Below are 21,065 nucleotides of genomic sequence, written 5' to 3'. Positions count from 1 at the left end.
TTCCCTGAAGAAGCTCATAATATTATAATTCAAGTGTCAGGACAGATTAGGTTAAATGAACTGTGTAATTCCCGAAGGAAAACAAACTTCAAAACGGACGCGGTTTGCCTTGTAACATGTCATAGATTGCATTGGCGTTGAACGGGCGATTCTATCACCTAATGTGCTAAAGTTGGCTCAAATGTTCCCCACTCTGCAAGGTGAGAAATTACTTAGCTAACAAAACATTTCGTTTTCCTCTCTTTGCATTCTTTCTTTATGAGATCCTGAATGTGACATTTTCACCAAAAAATCCCTGCGCTTATTTGTGAAAAATGTATATTAAAACCAAAACCCATCAAATGGAAAGAAATCACAGATGGTTTTATTCACGAGCAGTAGAATTAATGGCCTCTCTTCTCTTTATAAATATTAGAAGCAGATGAGTTCATTACGATTTCACCCTAATAAAGAAAACCTGCTTGATTTTGACAAGACACCGACTTATCTAATACGTCTCTTAAATAACAAAGCTACTTCCCGCCCGTAAAACACGGCTCGCAAACACCAGCTTTACCTGGACTGCTCCTAAATTAATGAAAAACACTCAAATCCAGAGAGAGCAAAAGGGGGGGGGGGCGGTGCAGAGAGATGGAATTCAAGGGATTTTTGAAAATGTGACTGATTTTGAAAAGAGCGAGTTTTGAAATGTTTACTTTGTGGTGGTTTGAAATTTTTACATCTTTCAACAAAAGCGCGCGGAGAAGTGAAACCATCTGAAAGGGCTTTTGAAAAGAGCGAATCAGCACAAGTTGGATGAAGCTGTGGTTCCTTTATCTCGGGCAATCTGTGCCCATCGTGCAGGAGGGAGGCCCGGCCCTTGCCCCCCTCCGCTCGTCGGAGCGCCGGAGCTCGGCCGGCAGGCCTGGCCTTCAAAGCCCTGTTGGCGGAGCATCCTGGGAGGGAACCGGACACCTCACTCCGGGGACGCTCGGCCGGCTCGCTCTTAGCCCCCAGCGCGGCCGCCTGATGTGGTCATCTTGTTAGTCATGGAAAGCTGGGGCTCTTTCTGTTTGTGCCGCTTTCAGCACTTATTAAGTGAGAAGTGGGAGGCTTTACTCGAAACTGCAAAAGATGTTTTTTCTCCCCAGGGCCACAGCAGTTGGGGCCGTGGCTTATCCATCATTTTCGCAAAGATCTCCGTCTGAGAAATGGAACGAGTCAGCCCTGCCCAGCGGGGGAGGAAAATGAGCGGCATATGGGGCCCGCTGTCCCAGGACCTTCTTGGCGTGGCTCCCGTGGAAGGGTGTGGGCTCCTTCATCTGAAAAATGCTGAGGGACCGCCTTGGGGGAGGCAAGCCACACAGCTTAAGAAAAATGGCACGTCTCCGTGGCTTCGGTGTCTCATTCTACCCATCGGGATTCTCCGATTCCTTCCCAGACTTCCCCCAGCTCCAGGACCAACGGGGACTTACACCGCAGAGATGCAGACACCTGTCCGAACGTGCCCCTGCAGGGGTAGGGGGTGGCGGTGAAGGTGGAATTATTTCTAAGCAGCTCCTTAGGAGTGAACGGATTCCTGCACCTCTGCATCGTCTCCGGAACCTGCGTCTTTCTTGCTCTTCTGTGCTCCCTTCCTCCAAGTGAGGGGCTGGGAGATGTCTGACAGGCCCGGGTAGAATTCCGAGTTCTGAGGTCATCAGAGTCCCTCCTTCAAGCCTTGGTTCCACAAGCATCAGGCTCCTGTGGGGAGATTTTGGGGGAAGCAACATGTTTGAGCCAAGAACCCATGATTGAAATTCTCCAGTAAATCCCTCCCAGCTGAGCCCGAAGGGTCTGTAGTTGGTTCAGCAAGCAGGGCCAGCAGGAAGGGGGGTGGGAGGGGTTGCAAACTTCAAACAGGTCCTGGGCTTGGGGGAGAGACCGTGCTGAGGGGGGAGGCCACCGACAGAGGGCTGGGAGTTAATTAAAGAGGCTGCGTTGTGGTTCCTATAAACTCAGCCCTCTCCATATTAAAGCTCCAGCAACTTAGTTCTGGGCAGGGATGCCCTCTTGCCCGGGGCTAAGCCTGGAAGGGGGAGGAGGCTCGAGCCACACGTACGGCAGACATTTGCAGCCCCCTGGAAGGCCCCAGCCAGGAGTACTTTGCCTCTCCACCAGGAGTTCCAAGGGGGCCGAGACTGTGCAAAAGCCTCCTTCAGCATCTAGGGTCTGCCGCCTTCTAGTTGCTGGGTTGGGCACGTGACTCCCATTTTACAGAGGAGGAAAGTAGGGTTCAGAGATGTCAAGTCACTAGCTCCAGTATATATGGCTGGTCGAGGGGCGGGCGGGGTTGGAGCCAGATCCTCTGGCTTCTGCCACTGGCTAGAGCTGGGGACAGGGCAGAGACCAGCAAAGGACAGGTAATCACTGCTTATGTCCCGCCCCTCACCTCAGCCCTGCCCCCTTGCACTGTCCTTGACATTCAATCAGGTGCCGGTGATGTCTGGCCCAGCAGTTGGGGCTGGGCCTCCCCAGCTTCCCGGCGACAAATGGTTCTCATTTGAAAGAGAGGTTATAAAAACACATGCCCAAAGACACTGTCAGAGAACTGAGGATTAATCTCATTTCAGTCAAAGACCATTCCAAATATTTGGGGGGGGGGGTGGAAATGGGGGCAGGCGGCAGCCCTAGTTGGGAAGGAAGTCTGGGTTCTCCGCATGCCCGTCAGGTTGGGGCCAGTTTGGAAGCGTGTTGTGATGTGGGCTGGTGGGGGTCAGGGGTCACCCCCTGCCTGGCCTGGCAGAGTCTGAGCCAAGGCGTTGCTTTGCTCCCCAAGTCCCAAGGCTGGCTTTGCGGGAGGCCACGACTCCAGGATGGACCCCCGCGCTGCACCCAGTACCTCGGTTATGTTTCGGGGCAGTTTCAGTTGCCAAAAGGAAGGGAAGGATTAGACGCCTGGGACATTTTCATTTTCTGGATGGTGTCAAAAAGCGGAGTGTTTCTGCCTGGCGACTCAACCAGGGAGGGCCCAGAGACCAGCTCAGACGCCTGTGGGCTGCACGGGAGCACCCCGTTTGAGGCGGGCGCGAGAGGGAGCACCACCTGTGCCTTAAGCCAGCAGCTCCCCAGCTGAGTGGCCTGGGGCCCTAAATGACAACCTGTGGGCTTCTGGAGCACAGGCACGCGGCCAGACTGGGGGGCTGCTGAGCTTCCAGAACAACCCCAGGAGCTGCTTTACCCGAGAACCGAGGGGTGCCAGGCAGCTGCTGCCATCCCCTCTCTACAGGGGCCTTGTAAGGACTTCTGGTATCCCCGTTTTATGGCCAGGGAAACTGAGGATGAGGGAGGGAGGTGCAGGTGGCTTGCCTAAGGCCAGGAAGGTGGGCGACGGCGATACAACTCCTTAACCTTCTCAGCAACTTTTCAAAGCAGGGACTGTGGACTTTCCCATTTTAGGGATGTGGCAGTTGAGGCTCCGAGTGGAGGCTCTGTGACGTGACTTGTCTGAGCCCACCCTCAAGGGAGGGTGGGGCCGGGGGCTTCCCGTCCCACAGCCCTGGCTCAGACCCCGGATTCCAGGGTAGGGCAAGCGCTGCGGGGTCGGGCGAGTCCTCCATCCGGGTGATTCAGAACCGACGCGGGCCGCTCCCCGCGAGCCGGGTGGGACCCCTGAGGGGTGCAGACGAGGCTGGCACTGCGGGCTGGCCGCCACCCAACCAAACGTCTGCGGCGCGAAGACGATGGATCGGTTTTCCTTCTGGCAGTCAGGCCAACTCCCGCAGCTCCGCTTTCTTTCTGGAAGGGTGGGAAGCGTCAGCAAGGCGGAGGGGGCCGGCCAGATGCGGCGGAGCGCCCCCGCGCGGCCGGACTCGGGTGTGCGCACCGGCGGCCCGACTCCGCCCCGGGGCTGCGGGCAGAGGGGGGCCTTCCAGGCTAGGCCCTTTGCTGAGACCCTGCCCAGCGGCCTTGAGAGGGAGCCTCGAGGGCGGCCCTAATTTTACAGAGGAGAAAGCGGGCTAGAGAAAAGTGCAAGAGACTTCCCGGGTTCTTCAGCCGGGAAGTGGAACTCAGAGGGGGGTTTGCCTCCCCGCAAAGGGCCGCCTCCCCGGGAGCTGCTGCTAGAGGCCGTCCTAGCTCCTGCAGGAGGCCCCTCCAGGGAACGCGTCTAGCCTGTGCGGCGGGGTGGTGGGGGTCCAGCCCTGCAGCTCTGGACAAGGCTGCGGTGGCTCATTATCCCCCAGGAAGCTGAGATGGACACAGCGAGGCCAGTACTGAGCCTGGAAGCCAGCTCCAGGGTACCTGGGCCTTCTGGCAAGATTCAGCCACGGAACACTGAGGGGGGCACCCGTGTGTACTAGGCTGGAGGCTCCCACACTAGGTGGACAGGTCTGGGGTGGGCCACGGTCATTCGGCCCCCTTTCTTGCCTTGTGGGGCCTCCCCGTGGCCAAATGCCTTTGGCTCCTTCCACTGCCCCTGGCACTGTGCCCTGCCCTGGGCCAAGCAAGTTCTGGGTCTGAGTTCTTTTTCCTCGGGAAAGCCCTGGGTGGCTAGTTGCTGTTATCCCGGAGCCCCAGGGTCACATTCGGGGGAGGTGGCAGAGCTGCGTGCCGAGTGGGGCCCCTCTGACCTCCGAGGGAGGTATCCCTGCTGTAACCACCACTTGATGGGCCGCTTCCCTCTGGGAGGACCCCATCCAGGCTGCGTGCCGGCCCAGCGCTGGAGTTGGGCATTCTCTGATCGGGCACCCCGAGCTGGCCCTGGTTTGCTTGCGTGCTTCCCAGCACTCTCTGGAGCCTCAGTCTCCCCACTTGCCGGATGGGGGAATCCTGAGTGCAGGATTGTGGTGATGACACAGGTCAGGTGTGGTGCCGGCGCGTGGGTGTTTGTGATGCTGTGTGGACAGATGTGATCGCCCCCACCGCCCACTTGCTTTCCCGTCACTGGGAACATCCTCCAACCCAGGCCCCACCCCCCACCCCATGTACACTCAGCACCCACGTCATCTCCCCCAGGGGCTTGTCCTCTCCTGTCTTTGAGGGCTCTTCTCCAAGGGAAGGTACTGGCAGGAAATAAAAGCCATTTTTGAATCTGCTTGTGAGGATAGGCAGCTTCTCAAGACCCATATAAGGAAAAGATTGATAATTGGACTATATTGACAACGTCTTAAAATTTTTATAGTTCTTAACATTGAGGTATATTTGACATATATATCAGTTTCAGGTATACAGCAGAGTGATTCTGTATTTGTATGTATTGTGAAATGATCACAATAGGGCTAGGGGACATCTGTCACTATACATAGTCATAAAAGTTTTTTTTCTTATGGTGAAAACTTTTAAGGTTTAGTCTCCTTAGCAACTTCCAAACGTGCAACACGGTGTTGCTAACTGTAGTTAGCATGTTGTACATTGTGTCCTCATAACTTGCTTACTTTACAACTAGAAATTGGTACCTTTTGACCCCTTCCCCCCACCGCCTCTGGTAACTACTAATTTCTGTATCCATGAACTGGGTTTTTGTTTGCTTTTCAAGATTCCACATGATAAGTGACGTCATATGGTACTTGTCTTTGTCTGGCTTATTTCGCTTAGCATAATGTCCTTAAGTTCCATCTGTGTTGTCCCAAATAGCAAGATTTCATTCCTTTGTATGGCCGGATAGTATTCCATTAGGTGTGTGTGTGTGTGTGTGTGTGTGTGTGTGTATAACATATATTACGTATACATATTTGTGTATAACGCACATAACACATTTCCTTTATCCATTCATCCATCAGTGAACACTTGGGTTGTTTTCACATCTTGCATATTACAAATAATGCTGTGCTGAACGTGAGGGTGCAGATATCTTCTCGAGTTAGTGTTTTCGTTTTCTTCAGATAAATACCCAGAAGGGGGATGCCTGGATCATATGGTAATTCTATTTTTAACTTTTGAGGAACCTCCGTACTGTTTTCCATAATGGCTGCACCAATTTACATTCTCACCAGCAGCGCACAGGCGTTCCCTTTTCTTTCTGTCTTTAACGCCTGCTCTTTCTGTCTTTTCGATAATAGCCATCTTAACAGGTGTGAGGTGATATCTCATTGTGGTTTTGACTTGCATTTCCCGGGTGATGAGTGATGTTGGGCATCCTTTCATGTATGTGTTGGCCATCTGTATGTCGTCTTTGGAAAAACGTCTATTCAGATCCTCTGCCCGTTTTCAAATCAGATGTTTAGGTTTTTTGCTATTGATTTGTAGGAGAATAACTTCGGTTCATCGATAGACACCATTAAAAGGGAGGAAAGGCAAGCCATAGTTGGGAGAAGATATTTGCAAATGTGTGTGTGTGTGTGTGTGTGTGTGTGTGTATACACACACATATATATGTATATTTTAAAGGATTCATTTTGCGAACATATGAAGAACTTAAGAAATAAAGTAAGAAAAAGACAATACAGTAGAAAATGGGCAAGAGACTAGGTCTTCACAAAAGATACTCAAGGGACCAAGAAACACATGAACGTGCGCTCAACCTCATTCGTCAAATAGGGAAAAGCAAATTTCAAATGCAGTCAGATAATACTTCATATCTACCGAGACGGCCAACTTTGCAAAGTCTTAAGTTTTGTTAAGGGCGCGGAGCAGCTAGAATTTCTGCGCATGGCTGGTGTGAGCGTAAATCGCGACTCCGTCTTAGGAGACCATCTGGAAGTGTTACCAACACCGAATGCGCGCCGCGCGCCGCCTCTGCGCTCCAGCAATTCCGCTCCTGGCGATTCTGATCCCCACAGCGATGAGTCTGCACGTACCAGGTGTACGTGCCCAGTGTCCACGGTGCTGCTCGCGGCAGGCCCCGAACCCAAACAACTCAGGAGCCCGCTGGCACTGGGGCGGGGAAACGGGTGCATTCACACCGCGGACCTACTACCTGCCGAAGAGAGTGAATGAACCCCCGCCACGTGTTGCACGGGTGAGCCTCACGATATCCTGCCGAGGGTGAGGGGCCAGGGACAAAAGAGCCAGGGGCCCTAGGATTCCATTTCCGTAGGCGTCAAAAACAAAACTGATCGGTGGGCTTAGAAGTCAGGATAGTGCTCCTCTGCCTCTGAGGGATGGTAGCTGGGTGGGCGTGGGGGGGTCCTCGAAGGCAGGTGGAGTCTGTTTCTTGGTCTGGGCTGGTTACATGGGTGTGTTCAGTTTGTGAGTAGTCATCAGGTAGTACGCTTATGACTTGGGCACTTTTTTGGTATGAATGTTACCCTTCAGTAACAAAAAGAAAAAAGAAAAAAGCACATGTGAAAGAAAGCAATGGAATGACGGCACCACGGCACCATAAAACCGTTGACCTTAGTGAAGTCATCCACCCCCTGATGAGTGAGAACCGATAAGACACCCCCGTGCACTCAGTGTCCTCCACAAGCGGGCTTCCGCTTCTGCAGTGATGGGGCGCTCACTGTCTGTGAGGGAGCCCCTGCGTGGCCGGACAACTCCGGGCACACGGAGATGTGCTTTCCTGCTGCGTCCACTCGTGGATCCAAACCCTGTCCCCTGAAGCCACATCCAGTGAGACTTCTCCCTCTTGCGCAGCACAGCCACATGCTCACCAGGGTTTGGAATTGATGTTCTAATGTTTGCCACCCAGGCGCCCCCAGACATTCTCTTTTTAAGTTGATATATAATTGACATATTTTTTTTCTAGAATTCTTATGTCACTCTGACATCTTACATTTTTTCAGATATGTAACATAGGGTTCCTAATAAAAAAACTTGTGAATCTGTTATGTCCGTGGTTATTTCTTGTTTTGATTTTCATTTGTATCGTCTCTCTTTCCAGAAATTTGTCTTTTGCTCTTTTCAGAGAAAACGCTGTTCACATTTCTGTATGTTTTCTCTATTTCATTGATTCTACCCTCACTAGTCATTACTTTCTGTTTCTTTGCCTTGACTGACTGCTCTTTTCCTACCTTCTTCAGTGGACAGTTGAGGTTGTTTGTTTTCGATCTTTCTTGGTTTGGGATAAATTTAGACTAAGTTTTGTTCTATTTACTGCTTCAGCTGTGTCCTGAAGGTTCTGACCTGGGTAGGTATTTCATTATCGTTCCATGATGAGATCTCAGTAATTTCCCTTATGGTTTTCTCTTACTCAGTTGTGTGTTTTGTGTTGTATGTGATGTTAAGGAGCTCCCATTTTACACACTTCTAATCCTATCACCCAAATCAGAGGTGATCTTAGGTATGATGTTGGTGCTTTGGAATTTGTTGAGACTTCTCCGGTGGCTTAGTACATAGCAAATTTTAAGGGGATATGGACTCTATGTTGGGTTGAAAGTGCTGTGCTTCGTAATTAGGCTATTTGAATTTTTTATCTGTCTGCTCATGTGTATTTGGGAAAAAAAATTTTTTTGAGAGATGGTGTGAGGGGGAGGGGCGGGGGGAGAGAGAGAGAGAATGAATGAATGAATGAATGAATCAGTGAATCCATCCCAAGCAGGCTCTGCATTGGCAGTCTAGAGCCCAGTGCAAGGCTTGAACTCACAAACCATGAGATCATGACCTGAACTGAAACTAGGAGTCGGAGGTTTAACTGACTGAGCTACCCAGGTGCCCCGCTCATGTGTATTTTTTAATTCAGGTATAATTGGCATATAACATATTAGTTTCAGGTTTACAATATAATGATTCAATAGCTGTATATCTTGCGAAATAGTCACCACAATAAATCTAGTTAATATCCATCACCCATACATAATTAACCATTTTTCTTGTAAGAGGACCTTTAAGATCTATTCTCTTAGCCACTTTCTTTTTTTTTTTTTTTTTTTTTTTTTTTAATTTTTTTTTTTTTCAACGTTTTTTATTTATTTTTGGGACAGAGAGAGACAGAGCATGAACGGGGGAGGGGCAGAGAGAGAGGGAGACACAGAATTGGAAACAGGCTCCAGGCTCCGAGCCATCAGCCCGGAGCCTGACGCGGGGCTCGAACTCACGGACCGCGAGATCGCGACCTGGCTGAAGTCGGACGCTTAACCGACTACGCCACCCAGGCGCCCCTCTTAGCCACTTTCAAGAGGCAAAACGGTATTAACTATAGTCACCATGCTGTCTGTATACTACATCCCCGCGATTAACTCTCTTATCACTACAAGCGTGTACTTTTGACCCGTTTTCTCCTGCTCCCACCCCCTGCCTCTAGCATGTGCCAACGTGTTCCCTGTATCTGCGAACTTTTTTCTTTTTTAAAATATGGTACCTATAAATGAGATCATACAGTGTTTGTCTTTGTCTGGCTTATTTCACTTGGCACAGTGCTCTCAAGTTCCATCCGTGTTGTCACAAATGGCAAGATTTTCTTCTTTACGGTGGCATACTATTAAGGTGTATTTACACACCGCGTCTTTATCCATCCATCCACTGATCGAAACTTAGGCTGTTGCCATGGCTTGCCCATTGTAAATGATGCTGCAATAAATCTAGGGGTGCAGGTATCTTCCCACGTTAGTGTTTTCATTGTCTTCAGATAAATATCCTGAAGTGGAATTGATGGGTCACAAGGGAGTTCTATTTTTAATTTTTTGAGGAACCCCCCTTACTGTTTTCCATAGCGGCTGTGGCAATTTACGTTCTCATCAACAGTGCACGGGGTTTTTCCTACCCCTCTCTAACACTTGTTATTTCTCGTCTTTTTGAGACTAGCCATTCTAACAGGTGTGAGGTGGTATCTCATTGTGGTTTTGACTTGCATTTCCCTCTCGAGGGCGATGTTGAGCATCTTTTCATGTGTCTGTTGACCATCTGGATGTCTTCTCTAGAAAAATGTCTATTCAGGTCCTCTATTTTTTTTTTTTTATCTTTTTTTAAATTTTTTTTTTTAACGTTTATTTATTTTTGAGACAGAGACAGAGCATGAACGGGGGAGGGTCACAGAGAGAGGGAGACACAGAATCTGAAACAGGCTCCAGGCTCTGAGCTGTCAGCACAGAGCCCGACGCAGCGCTCGAACCCACGGACCGTGAGATCATGACCTGAGCCGAAGTTGGACGCCTAACCGACCGAGCCACCCAGGCGCCCCACAGGTCCTCTATTTTTTAATCAGATCGTTTCATTTATGTTTTTGCCTTTGAGTTATATGAGGTATGTGTTCTTTATACATTTAGGATATTAGCACCTTAGGAGATATAGGACTTGCAAACATTTTCTCCCACTTAGCAGGTGGCCTCTTCATTTTGTTGATGATTTCTTCTACTGTGCATGAGCTTCTTAGTTTATGTAGTCCCGCCTGTTTATTTTTGCTTTTGTGGCCTTTGCTTTTGGAGTCAGATCAAAAACCTTGCTAAGATCGATGTCCAGGTGCTTACCGCCTTTGCTGTATTCTAGAAGTTCCGTGGTTTCAGGTCTTACACTTAAGTCTTTAATTCAGCATGGTGTAAGAAAGGGGTCCGGGTTCATTCTTTCGCATGGGGCTGACGAGTTTTCCCAACACCATTTATTGAAAAGGCTGTACATTCCCCATTGTATGTTATTGGTCCTTTGACCTAAGTTAATTGGTCATTGTATGCATGGGTTTATTTCTGGGTTTTCTCTTCTGTTCTGTTGATCTATGTATCTGGTTTGTGTCAATATCATGCTGTTTTGATTACTATAGATTTTTAATATAGTTTGAAATCAGGGAGCGTGATGCCTTCAACTTTGTTCTTTTTTCTCAATATTGCTGTGGCTACTTGGGTCTTTTGTGGTTCCATCCAAATTTTAGGATCCTTTCTTCTAGTTCTGTGAAAAATGCCATTGGAATTTTGATAGGGGGTGCATTAAATCTGGAGATTGCTTTGGGAAACAGAGACATTTTAATATTATTAATTCTTCCAATTCATGAACATGCAGTATCTTTCCATTTATTTGTGTCTTCTTCAATTTCTTTTATCAGTGTCTTATAGTTTTCGGTGTATTGGTCTTTCACCTCTTTGGTTAAATTTATTCCTAGGTATTTTATTCTTCTTGATGTAATTACAAATTGGATTGCTTTCTTAATTTCTCATTGCGATAGCTCATTATTAGTGTATAGAAATGCAACTGATTTTTATATTCTGCTACTTCACTGAATTCATTTATTCTAACAGTTTTTTGGTGGAGAATTTAGGATTTTCTCTATATCCTATCACATTGTGTGCAAATATGACAACTTCTTTCTTCCGAATTTGGATGTATTTTATTTTTATTGCCTAATTGCCCTGGCTAGGACTTCTGATACCATATGGAATAAAAGTGGTGAGAGAGTGGGAATCCTTGTCTGATTCCTGATCTTAAAAGCTTTCCCTCTAAGCTGAAAGCTTTTCACCATTGAGTATGTTAGCTGTGGGCTTGTCCTGTAAAGCCTTTATTATGTTATAGAGAATATATAGGTACAGGAACATATAGGTACGTTCCCTTTATACCCACTTTAAAAGCTTTTTATCACAAATGGATGTCGAATTTTGTCCAATGCTTTCTCTGCATATATTTTAGCCTGATTTCATTGATGTGGTGTAGCATGGGTTGCTTTGCGGATGTCAAACCATCTTTGCATTCCTAGAATAAATTCCACTCGATCACAGTCTATGATCCTTTTAGTGCACTATTGAAATCAGCTTGCTAATATTTTATTAAGGATTTTTTGCATCTGTGTTGACCAGGGATATTGGCCTGTGATTTTCTTGTGGTGTCTTTGCCCGGTTTTTGTATCCGGATCATGCTGGCCTCGTATTTGCTTGTGTTATATGAACTTGGCTGGTTTCTGGGAGAGGTGTAGTAAAATCTTCAAGTGCAATTGCTGACATATCGGTTTCTTTCCTCTTTGGCCTATCAGCATTTCAGGACTGATGGGCAGAAGCAAGTTGTTTTGAATGAGCCCCTAATGTTTCCAGGGTCCTCTTCTCCTGGGGGCTAGTTTTTGTTCATACTAAACGCATGTTCTCTCCGGTCTGTTCGTTCTTCTTCTGTTTTTGGTTGGTCAGCTTCTTGTGTTCCTTTTGGTGGACCAGCTCTTCTGGGGTCTGTTTCTCTCCTGTGGATTTATTCCTTCGGACTCTAAGCCCCATCGCTGGTAACGTGTATTTGAGGGAAGCAACATGCATCTGGGAAAGCCCAGAATTTAGCTTGGTGATTCTTAAACTCGGCTGCACGCTGGCATCACCCGGGGAGACTGAAAAATGACGGACTCTTGCGTCCCTCCATTGGAGATTCTGATTTCACTGATCTGGGTGTGGTCTGGGCACAGGAAGTCTTAAAAACTCTCTAGGTGGTTCCGCTGTGCAGTTAAGGTTGTGAGTCCTGTGCCCCCTCCCGAGAGTGACGAGGGAGGAGGGACGGATGTGTCTCGGCTGTTCAACTGTGCCCACGTCCACCTGCGTGCCCTTCCCCTTCAGGAGATCCAGACCCAAAGGGAAAGGGCCAAGACCTCTGCTTGGCACCACTCTTCCCAAGACCCGTGTCTCTGGTTGCACTTACTTGGCCCAAGGTGTGAGGAGAAGGGAGGGAGGGAGCTTAGGGGTCAGCCACGCTGCTGTTTTGGTAGAAGGGATGACATGAGCCACCCGGCGCAACGCGCGTGCCTGTGTGTGTGTGGGTGGGGGGGTGGAGATGAACGAGCACAGCCAGCAAATTGCCCCCCGCCCCCACACTGCCTCTCGTCGGTGGCAGCGGCCATCTTGCCCTCTGCTCTGCTGCTTTCCCCTAGACCCAAGCCCCCCTAGCTTTAGTGTTGGCTCCTGTGACCCATGGATCGTCTTTCTTTCTCTGGCAGCCCCTTGAGTGGGGCTTGAGGGGGACATCTAGCAGCCCATGGCCGTTACCTGCCTGCTGCACCCCCATCATGGATCTTGTTGGGTGCCGTGGCTTCAGAGGTGGGCCAGGTGAGGGCCCAGTTCTCTTGTCTCTCGTCGCTTTGGGGCCAGCATCGGGACTTGTCCAGGGAGGGCTGCTGCTGGTCATCACAGTCCTTGGGGGTGGTCACAAACCTCGCGGCAAGGGCCACCGGGGCCCATTCTTCTTGGGCTGCTCAGCAGTGGAGTCCAGCCCACCTGTCGCCCTACCCACTTTGAGTTAGTCGTTCACTGAGCATTTGCTCTTGCCTGTTTTTATTCAAGGCCTGTGTTGGGTGCGTATACATGGGGCTACGGAGGAAGGTGTCATAAACGAGACCTGTTCCCCCTCCTTTAGGAGCAGGTCGTCTAATGAAAGGACTAGAGGGCTGCAGTGTTGCCCATGGGTCAGTGGTTCCAGTGTGCGAGGTATGGAGTGGCTTGAAGGGGAGGAATGTTAGCTTTGCCTCCAGGGGGTCAAGCACGACATCACAGAGAAGGTGTCTGGGCAGAGGCTTCGAGGATGAACAAGACTTGACCAGACAGAAAAATGAGGGACAAGCATCCTAGATAGGGGGCACAGCATATGCAAAAGCAAGGAAGTACAGAGTTTAGGGTGTGAAGAACCATGCAAAATCCATCAGGGAGGTTTGCAGGAGGTGAGGCTGGGACAGGAGGCAGGGTCAGACCTGGAAGGATGGTGTTGGGAAACCTGAGGGACTCTGAGTTCATTCTTGGGGGGCGGGCACTGTAAGTGGAGGCATCCCGACAGATGGCTATGAGGAAGGTGGCTGGGAGGGGAAGATGCTGGGGGCAGGGGACCGGCTAAGGGGCTGATGCTGTAATCCAGGTGAAAAGCGTCAAGGGGCAGAATTTAAAAAGGAGCAGCAGGAAGAGGAAACAGTGGCTGAGTTTGAATGCACATGTAGAGGGGGGAGCTGTCCAGCTGGAAACGGGGTGATCACAGGCGGCTCCAGGTGGTGGTGGCGGCGGCGGGGGGGGGGGGGGGTGCTCCAGGTGTGGGAGATGGCGGGGCCTGTTCCAGGACCGGGAGTCAGGAGAAGGGGAGCAGCTTGGGATGTGCTGACGTCAAGGGGTAACACCCGGGTGGGGCCTCGCAGGCGGGGCCGGCAGCAAAGCTGAGCACAGTTAAAGACACGGGCTGCCCCAGCGGCCTGGGGGCGGGGGGTGGTGCAGAAGGGGAGAGAAAGGTCAGGGTGGGGCTCAGGGAGCCCAGAGCTTTAGGGATGAGCCAGGGTGGCTAGGAAATAACGACAACAGGCAGAAGCAGGGGGAGAAGCGGGAGAGACATGGCAGGGGGTAAGTGGGATGGATCCAGGAGGGGGACCTCTGTGGTGTTGGGTCACTGCTGACTGCCCGGTGCCCACACTCTTGCCTACGTGTGGAAGGTGCTCTTACAACGTGGTTTGAGAGAACAGACAGACAGACGGACAGGTGGATGCATGCCCCTCCACCCACCCCAGCGGCTTCTCCCCATGGCACAGAGCTGCTGATGGAGTGATTTTCCATCTCCCCAGGGAAGAGGTGCTACCCCTCCCCGCACAGCCTCGGGCTCCCCTGCAGCAGATGCCTGATGAGGGTCTAAATAAATTAGACCTGTTCCAGATACTTTGTGATCGCACACTCCCTCACTGCCCCAGGCCAGAGTCGCTGGGGGCAGAAAGGGTCATGTGACCCAGGCTGGCCAATCAGAGTCTGTCCTGGGACTCTGGCCTCTGGATCTTCTGAACGGAGACACGTAAGCTTGAGTGGCTGTGTATACACACAAAGACGCATGTGCCGTGCATACTGGTGGACAGAGCGCGTGAGAAGGAGGGCCCGAGTGTGAGAGAACTAGAAGCGGATGCTCAGATGAGGCAGAAACAGGTGCCGCCTGGCTGCATCCTGCTCTGGGTTCCAAGCTTCCTCTGGGTCTGGCCACTCACCCCTCCCTGGCCTAGGCTGTCGCGTGTAGGTGTTGGTTTCTTGCCGCCCTAAGGTCTGTGAGCTGCCTCCCCCTCCCGGCTCTGGGGAATCCGTCTGTCTGTCTGAGCAGTGCATGAGGCCTCTTGCAAACGGACTCTGTGCCCTGGATGTCAGTCCGAGGCCACCACTTGAACTTCCTGGGTGACCCAGCACTAGGCTGTGGATGGCAACACCCAACCCTGGCCCCCGAAGAGAGACCTGGCAAGTCACGTGGTCTCTGCTGACGCTAAGAGCCCTTCCTCCCATCTTCCCAGGGTAAGCCAGGAGGGACGCACCCTCTCCTGCAGGTGCTGGGTAACCAGTGACGTCCACGTGGTCAGGCAGTGGCAGAGCCAGAATCTGAATCCAGCTCTTCAGACCCTGCTTGAGTGTTCCTTGTGGATTTCTCGTGGAATTCTCTGGGCTGCTTTTCCTCGCTCTTGCGAGATGCCAGAGGTGGGGGTCCTAGGCTGGAGGCACGGACACTTGGGGGACTCTCATGGCCCTGATGAGAGGTGAGCTAAAGGTGGGCCCCATTCTGAGTCTGCCGTAAACAGGGCTGGAGGCAGTGACAGCTCAGGTTGTCACGTCAAGCCCAAAAATGCAAACGTTACTTAAAAAGGAAGGAAAGAGCTTTGATAGTGAGATCTGAAGTGATGGCCCTCGCACGGAGCCCTGGGCCGTGTCCCGCGGGCCTCTGGTCCCTTCGCCGGTGTTCGCAGTGGCGTCTCGCCAGCAGGCGAGCCGTCGGGACAGGACCGAAACCACGGGGGCCGCGTGTCCTCTCCGGCAGCCCGGCCGCCCCGAACCCCTCGCAGACGGGGCCCCGGGCAAGCCGCACATGAAAGCGCATTCTTGTTGGCGACCTGTTGACGCGCACGGGTTTCAGGTGCTTTTGTGGCAACTGGGGTTTCTGCCTCCAAGGAGCATTCCTGAGGGTTGTTCCCAGAGAACGGCAGGGCTTTCTAGGCCCTCGTGAACTCCTCCGGTTCGTAACCAGGTCTCTAAACTAAACAGGGGCAGAGAAGCCCACGGCTTCTTTCTAGCGGGTGGGAAGGCCGGGAGGTGGCTGTCTGCCCATCCCCTGCCAGCATCTGGGAGGAGCCGGGGAAGATGCCGGAGCCTCCCCGAGGGACGCCGACCTCGCTCAGGTAGCGCCACAGCAGCAAGCCGGGAAAAGGTTAAAACGTTTATTTAACAAATTATATTAAGACAGACAATCACACAGTGAAACTTCCCTTCGCCAAGTACAGAGTCACCTCAAATAAATACGGTAAGGACGTCGTTCCCATGGCGAGGGCACAGCGGCCCGCCCGGCCGTGGCCCCAGCGTCCCATGGCAGCCCACACGCCCGTCGCGGGGAGAACAGAAGCCCCGTCTCCCGGCGGTGACGGCCGCTGTGGGGCGGCATCCGGACGGGCGAAGGAGGAGGGGCCGCCGCCTCCGGGCCCCGGCGGCAGGGCGGGCAGCGAGCGGAGTTGGAGCTCGGCTCCCGCACCCCCGTGGGCACGCGGCTGCCGGGTCGAGGCCCTGCTTTGCTCTCGGGCTCCCTGGATCTCGGGGGAGCCCTCGTCGGGGTGGAGCGAGGGGGCAGCTGGGCTCTAGCCCCCTGCCGAGCACCATGGCGCAGCGGCGACGCTATCGCGCCGGAACCAGCGTGGCTGGCGGCGCTGGGAGGTCCGTTACGGGACCGGAACCAAAAGGGGCTGTGAGGCGTGTGCTTATGCTGGACCAGCCGGCACAGTGGCTCTGGGCTCCGACGAGCCTCGGGCCCAAATCCGGTCTCTGCCACTTGCCAGCTTTGTGCCGCGGACTGGTCTCCGCTTCTTCATCTCTAACCGGGAGCAACGAACATCCACTTCTGGGTGTTTTTCAAGGGAGAAAAACGGGACAAACTGTGCTTAAAGAGGAGAAATGTGCCACTGCCGGGCACGGAGCAGGTGCTTAGTATGTGTTAGTCCTTGTCGCCCGCCGCGCTGCCTTTCTGAACAGCACAGGGGGTGGGGGGTGGGGAAGCAAATGTCAGGGGCTCCTGGTGGCCAACTGTGCGGAGGTCAGAACTGCCAGCAAGGAAGCCGGGGCGGGCGGGGGTCCTGACCTGGTCCCAGCTCTCCAGGTGGCAGGGGCGTGTGGCCCATATTGGTTCCGGGACTCGGGGCAGGAAAAGCCTTGATAAAAATTTGCAAATGAACACGTTGCAACCTGCTTACCCCTTATTACCACTATGCCGTTTCCGAGGGTTTTGGAGAGAGAATGGGTTTTCAGATGGAAGAGAGAAGGCAGCAGGGAGGCCTGTGCTCTCGTTGGTCTCTGGGGGAGCGGCGGGGAGCGCTGGGGGACGGAGGGCCCGGCCCCTGCCCTTCACGCTTCCGAGAACCCTTGTCCTTCCCTGGGTTTGTGAGGCAATGCGCCCTCCCAGAAAGAAAAGGTCGCTCTGTTCCAGTGGTGTGCCAGGGGTCCGGGCTGTCCTGCTGTCTGCACGTGCCCCCCCACGCCCCCCCAAGAGGCAAAGAGGGCTGGGAGCAGCCTAAAATCTACCACAGACGCCAACCTTTCCCTAACACGGTCACTAATTGTCCTAATGGTTTAGGGTGACGTTCAGGCACTGTTAAACGTAGCATATGTCTACCATGCAGTGGAGGTCGTCACCCCAGGCCGCCTGCATCCACACCGGTCTGGCCTCTCCCTGGTGGCCCCGCAGCCCCATCCCGTAACTGCAGGATGGCCCCGGAGTTGGGGGGGGGGGGGACAGCTACCCTCCCTGCCCAGCTCCGCCTTCTTGCACCCACGCTTGGGCTCCCACGTGGTCGTCTTCGGCCCTGAGAGCCGCTAAAACCCCTGGCTGTCGGTCAAGGGAGAAGGGCTGCTGGGCGCTGCCTGTCAGATGGTAATGTTCCAGTCAGGCCGTGAACAAAGCGCACGCACCAAGTGAACGGTACAGAAGGAATTGGTCGCCCCTCTGTGTTGGGCTTGGGGTCACGCAGGTCACTTGGTTTTGGACCGGCCACCCGTCCAAAAGGCAGCAGGAGACACAGGTTCTCTGGGCCCCACGGGACTCCTCCAGTTTCCCCAGAAACGCAACTAGCTTATCTCGGCGTGTACATCTGAGACCAGTTCGAAGCTCTCTCCTTCCTGGGTGAGCACCATAGCCCTTGGCTTCCTGGACCCCGGGGGTTCCACGCACTGCTTGCATTTTCCTGCCGCTTTGCTGTGTGGGAGGCACAGGAAGGCCAGCTCCACCAAGGACGTCCTGGGTCTGGGCGGAGGGAGGGAGAGGTGCCCACTTCTCTAATGCACAGAAATCAGGAGGTATCGCCTTGAAGATCCGGGGCGACAGCGGTGAGGGTAGAGGTTCTGGAGTTGGCGTTGCTGACGGCAGGTACAGGAGGTATTTTTGCCCCACCCCCACCTCTGAGCTGGCGGCCACCCTCCACACTGTTGGCCAGTTCTGCCCCAGCCACCACGTGCCATCCCAGGAGCCACGGGTAGGCGGGGAGCGTCCTTGGCTGTGGCTCTCCTGTGCTACCTTCATGTGGGGGGGCACCTCCCTGCTCTCCAGGCCTCAACCCGCTCCCCCCCCCCCCCCCCCCATGCACATCAAGCCTCCCATCCAAAGCTCCTGCCCTCTAGTGACCTCCAAGGTGGGAGATCCCAACATTCTGTGGAATCGAGACAGACCCTGGTAACTAGACCAGGCAGGCCGTCGAGGTGGGGGCCTGAGCCCCCCAGGGGTGGCTGCAGCCCTGTTCTCATGGCGAACCCGTGTGGGGCTGAGCTTGGCAGCCGGCATTGTGGGAGATGCCAGTGTGGCCACTGGCCAGTCATGGCCCCAGTTCGGTGTCCTGGCTCAGACGGACTTTTTACAAACGACTCCTGCTGTGGGCAGACCCCATCGAGATGCAGCCTGGCTCTGAGAAGCTGGGTGACCACGTGCCCGCGTCCCTCTCCGGCTGGACACCAGCCCACGGGGTCTCTTTCCCGCAGCCCAGGGAGGGCCCGTCTCTGGGTCAGGGCACGTGGGCGTTGCAGAGATGAGCCCTTTGGGAGGAACAGGGCGGGTGGTGGGTGAGCACAGTGTCCCGGGCAGCAAAACTCCCCTCCAAGCAAGCACCAGGTCCCTCGGCCTTCTCGCCCAGCGGGGACGTCCGCTGTGGGGGCAGCCGGGCGGCTGCGCCCCGACCTCTGCGTGTCCAGTGTGTCGGTTGGGGGCCGAGTGTGAAGGGGTGGCCACCGGTGGGGCCTGGGGCCGCTTCCTCCCTCGTGTCCTCAGGGTTGCCGTGAAACGCTCAGGGCGCTTGTCGCTGTCAGGTCTGGGGCGCGGGGGGAGCCCCGGCGGGGGCTGTGCCCCGCTGCCACCCGCCTCAGGCTTCCAGGAGGAACGTGCGAGCTTAGCGGCAGGCAACAGTCAGGAGGACAGGGAGCCAGCGGGTCACCGGGAAGCTCCGCAATTGCGCGGGGCCCTCGGGTGGCTCCCGCGGTGGGTGGGGTCGCGTGTAGGAGGCTGGTCGTCACACAGACACGCCAGGAGCTGCTGGTCACTACAGCAAACACAGATTAGTCGAGATTATGAACAGTATCCCCGGGGAGGCGGGGGTGTCCCGTCAGGCAAGCCGATGGCCGAGGAGGTAACCGCTCAGCCGCCCGGAGTCTCCCAGGCGAGCCCCCGGGGGGGGGGGGGGGGGGGCGGTGAGGGCGGGCAGGAGGGACTGGACTGGGCGAGGGAGGGGCGCTCAGTAGTCGGGCGGCTGCGTCTTCTCCCCGAGAGGGCGGGGTGGCGGCCGGGCCTCAGGACTGGGGGATCTGCTGACATCGCGTGGGGCTGGGCGGGAGCCGGGCCGCGGCGCTCTGCTCCGTGCGGAAGCTGTACTCATACTGCGGGAGGGAGCGGACAGAGAAGCGTGGTCAGTGCGCGAGGACGCCGCAGGGAGGCCTCGGCCCGGCCCGCGGAGGCCCCGGTGCCACCTTGCCGAGCGTGCGCCCACGCGTGGTGCCAGCGTGCGTGCGTGTGCGCGCGCAGACGGCGCTCTGACCGCCCAGGGTGTGAGGACGGAGTCCTGGTCCAGGGGCTGCAGCGCCCGAAGCCACGCGCTGCCCCCGGGCCAGGCTGCCTGCAGGAGAGGGTCACGCGAGGTACACCCCATCCCGCAACTGCCCGGGGTCCCTCTGACTCCGTGTTCTCTGGGCACGGCTGCTGACACACCCGAGCGGCGCGGGGAAGGGGCAGCACCCCCACACGTCCCTGTACCTCTCTGAGTTCCCAGAGCTGCTCCCTGGAGGGTGGGTGACTGTCCTGGTTAGCCGATGAAAGCCGAGGCTCCCGGGGGGCAGCGCCCACACCGGCGACCCAGCCTGGGCCAGGGTGGCACCCGGAGGGGCACATCTGTGCCCTGTGCCACCTCATGCTTAAGACGGAAGCTTACCTGACCCTAGATCCCAGGAGCATGTATAGGTGGGCTCGGAGTCTAATGGAGACTCAGAGAGGCAAGTACCTCTGCTGGGGGACGGGGAGCCCCCGTGGTTCCCCCCGAAGACCCGGTGGGCATTGAAATGGGGGGGGGCGTGCCAGGCAGAAGAGCGGACACAGGTGAGGAGGAGTGCCCTCCAGCAGACACGGGCCTGCCGGCCTGAGCTTCAGAGGCTGGGAGTGGGCCTGTGGCGAGCGGCCCGGCCCGTTATGTGCCAAAGCAGCCCTGTGGTCCTAGGGGTTTAGGAGTGTGGAGTTTGGATCAGGTCAGTGCTCGTTAAACGTTTTATTTTTTAAATGTTTATTTTTGAGAGAGCAAGCAGGGGAGGGCCAGAGAGAGAGAGAGGGAGACAGAGGATCTGAAGCAGGTTCCATGCTGACAGCAGAGAGCCCTATGCGGGGTTCGAACTCAAAAATCGTGAGCTTATGACCTGAGCTGAGGTTGGGGCTTAACTGAGCCACCCAGGCGCCCTGTAAACATTTTAAATAATATCTAAACACTTCTGAGCAGAATTGCCCTAAAAAAGGGCTTGTCTGTGTAAAACAGAGCAAAGTGGAGTTGTCCTGGCTGAACTTGGCCACCAGCTGAGGCTATTTCCTCGGGGACACTGGGGAGGCTGACAGGAAGCCTGGCCTGGCCCCCTGCCCCCAAGTGACTGCCCACTGCACAGAGAACAGCTAAGTGCTGACGGCTTTAGGGGTCAGTCCTGAATGAGGGGGAGCAGACTTCTGAGGCTTTTTCCCTCAAGTAGAAAGGGTGGGTAGGCAGTCCAGCAGGCCACCCCTGCCGAAGGGCCCCAAGGGCTGACCCAGGACAGACGGACACAGATCTGCACTGGCCCCATCCTATCCCTGTG

General features: G+C 54.3%; 1 protein-coding gene across 2 annotated transcripts in view; it reads right to left on the bottom strand.

Annotated features, from left to right (window-relative positions):
• Positions 1-362: 362 nt before the first annotated feature.
• MVB12B (multivesicular body subunit 12B) overlaps positions 363-21,065 on the bottom strand; it is a 206,181-nt gene continuing 185,478 nt past the window's right edge. The window contains exon 10 of one of the 2 annotated variants that reach the window (XM_078436491.2): positions 363-1,722. In XM_078436491.2, the coding sequence (XP_078292617.1) occupies positions 1,693-1,722 (30 nt within the window). In that variant the 3' untranslated portion in view covers positions 363-1,692. Of the gene's footprint in view, positions 1,723-15,920; positions 19,617-21,065 lie in introns of those variants that run through there. The other variant, XM_078436489.2, reaches the window with a different exon arrangement.

Source organism: Panthera onca, chromosome D4, assembly GCF_046562875.1.
Source record: "Panthera onca isolate mPanOnc1 chromosome D4, mPanOnc1 haplotype 2, whole genome shotgun sequence".
Taxonomy (NCBI): Eukaryota; Metazoa; Chordata; class Mammalia; order Carnivora; family Felidae; genus Panthera; species Panthera onca.
This window is presented reverse-complemented; position numbering and strand designations above follow the sequence as displayed.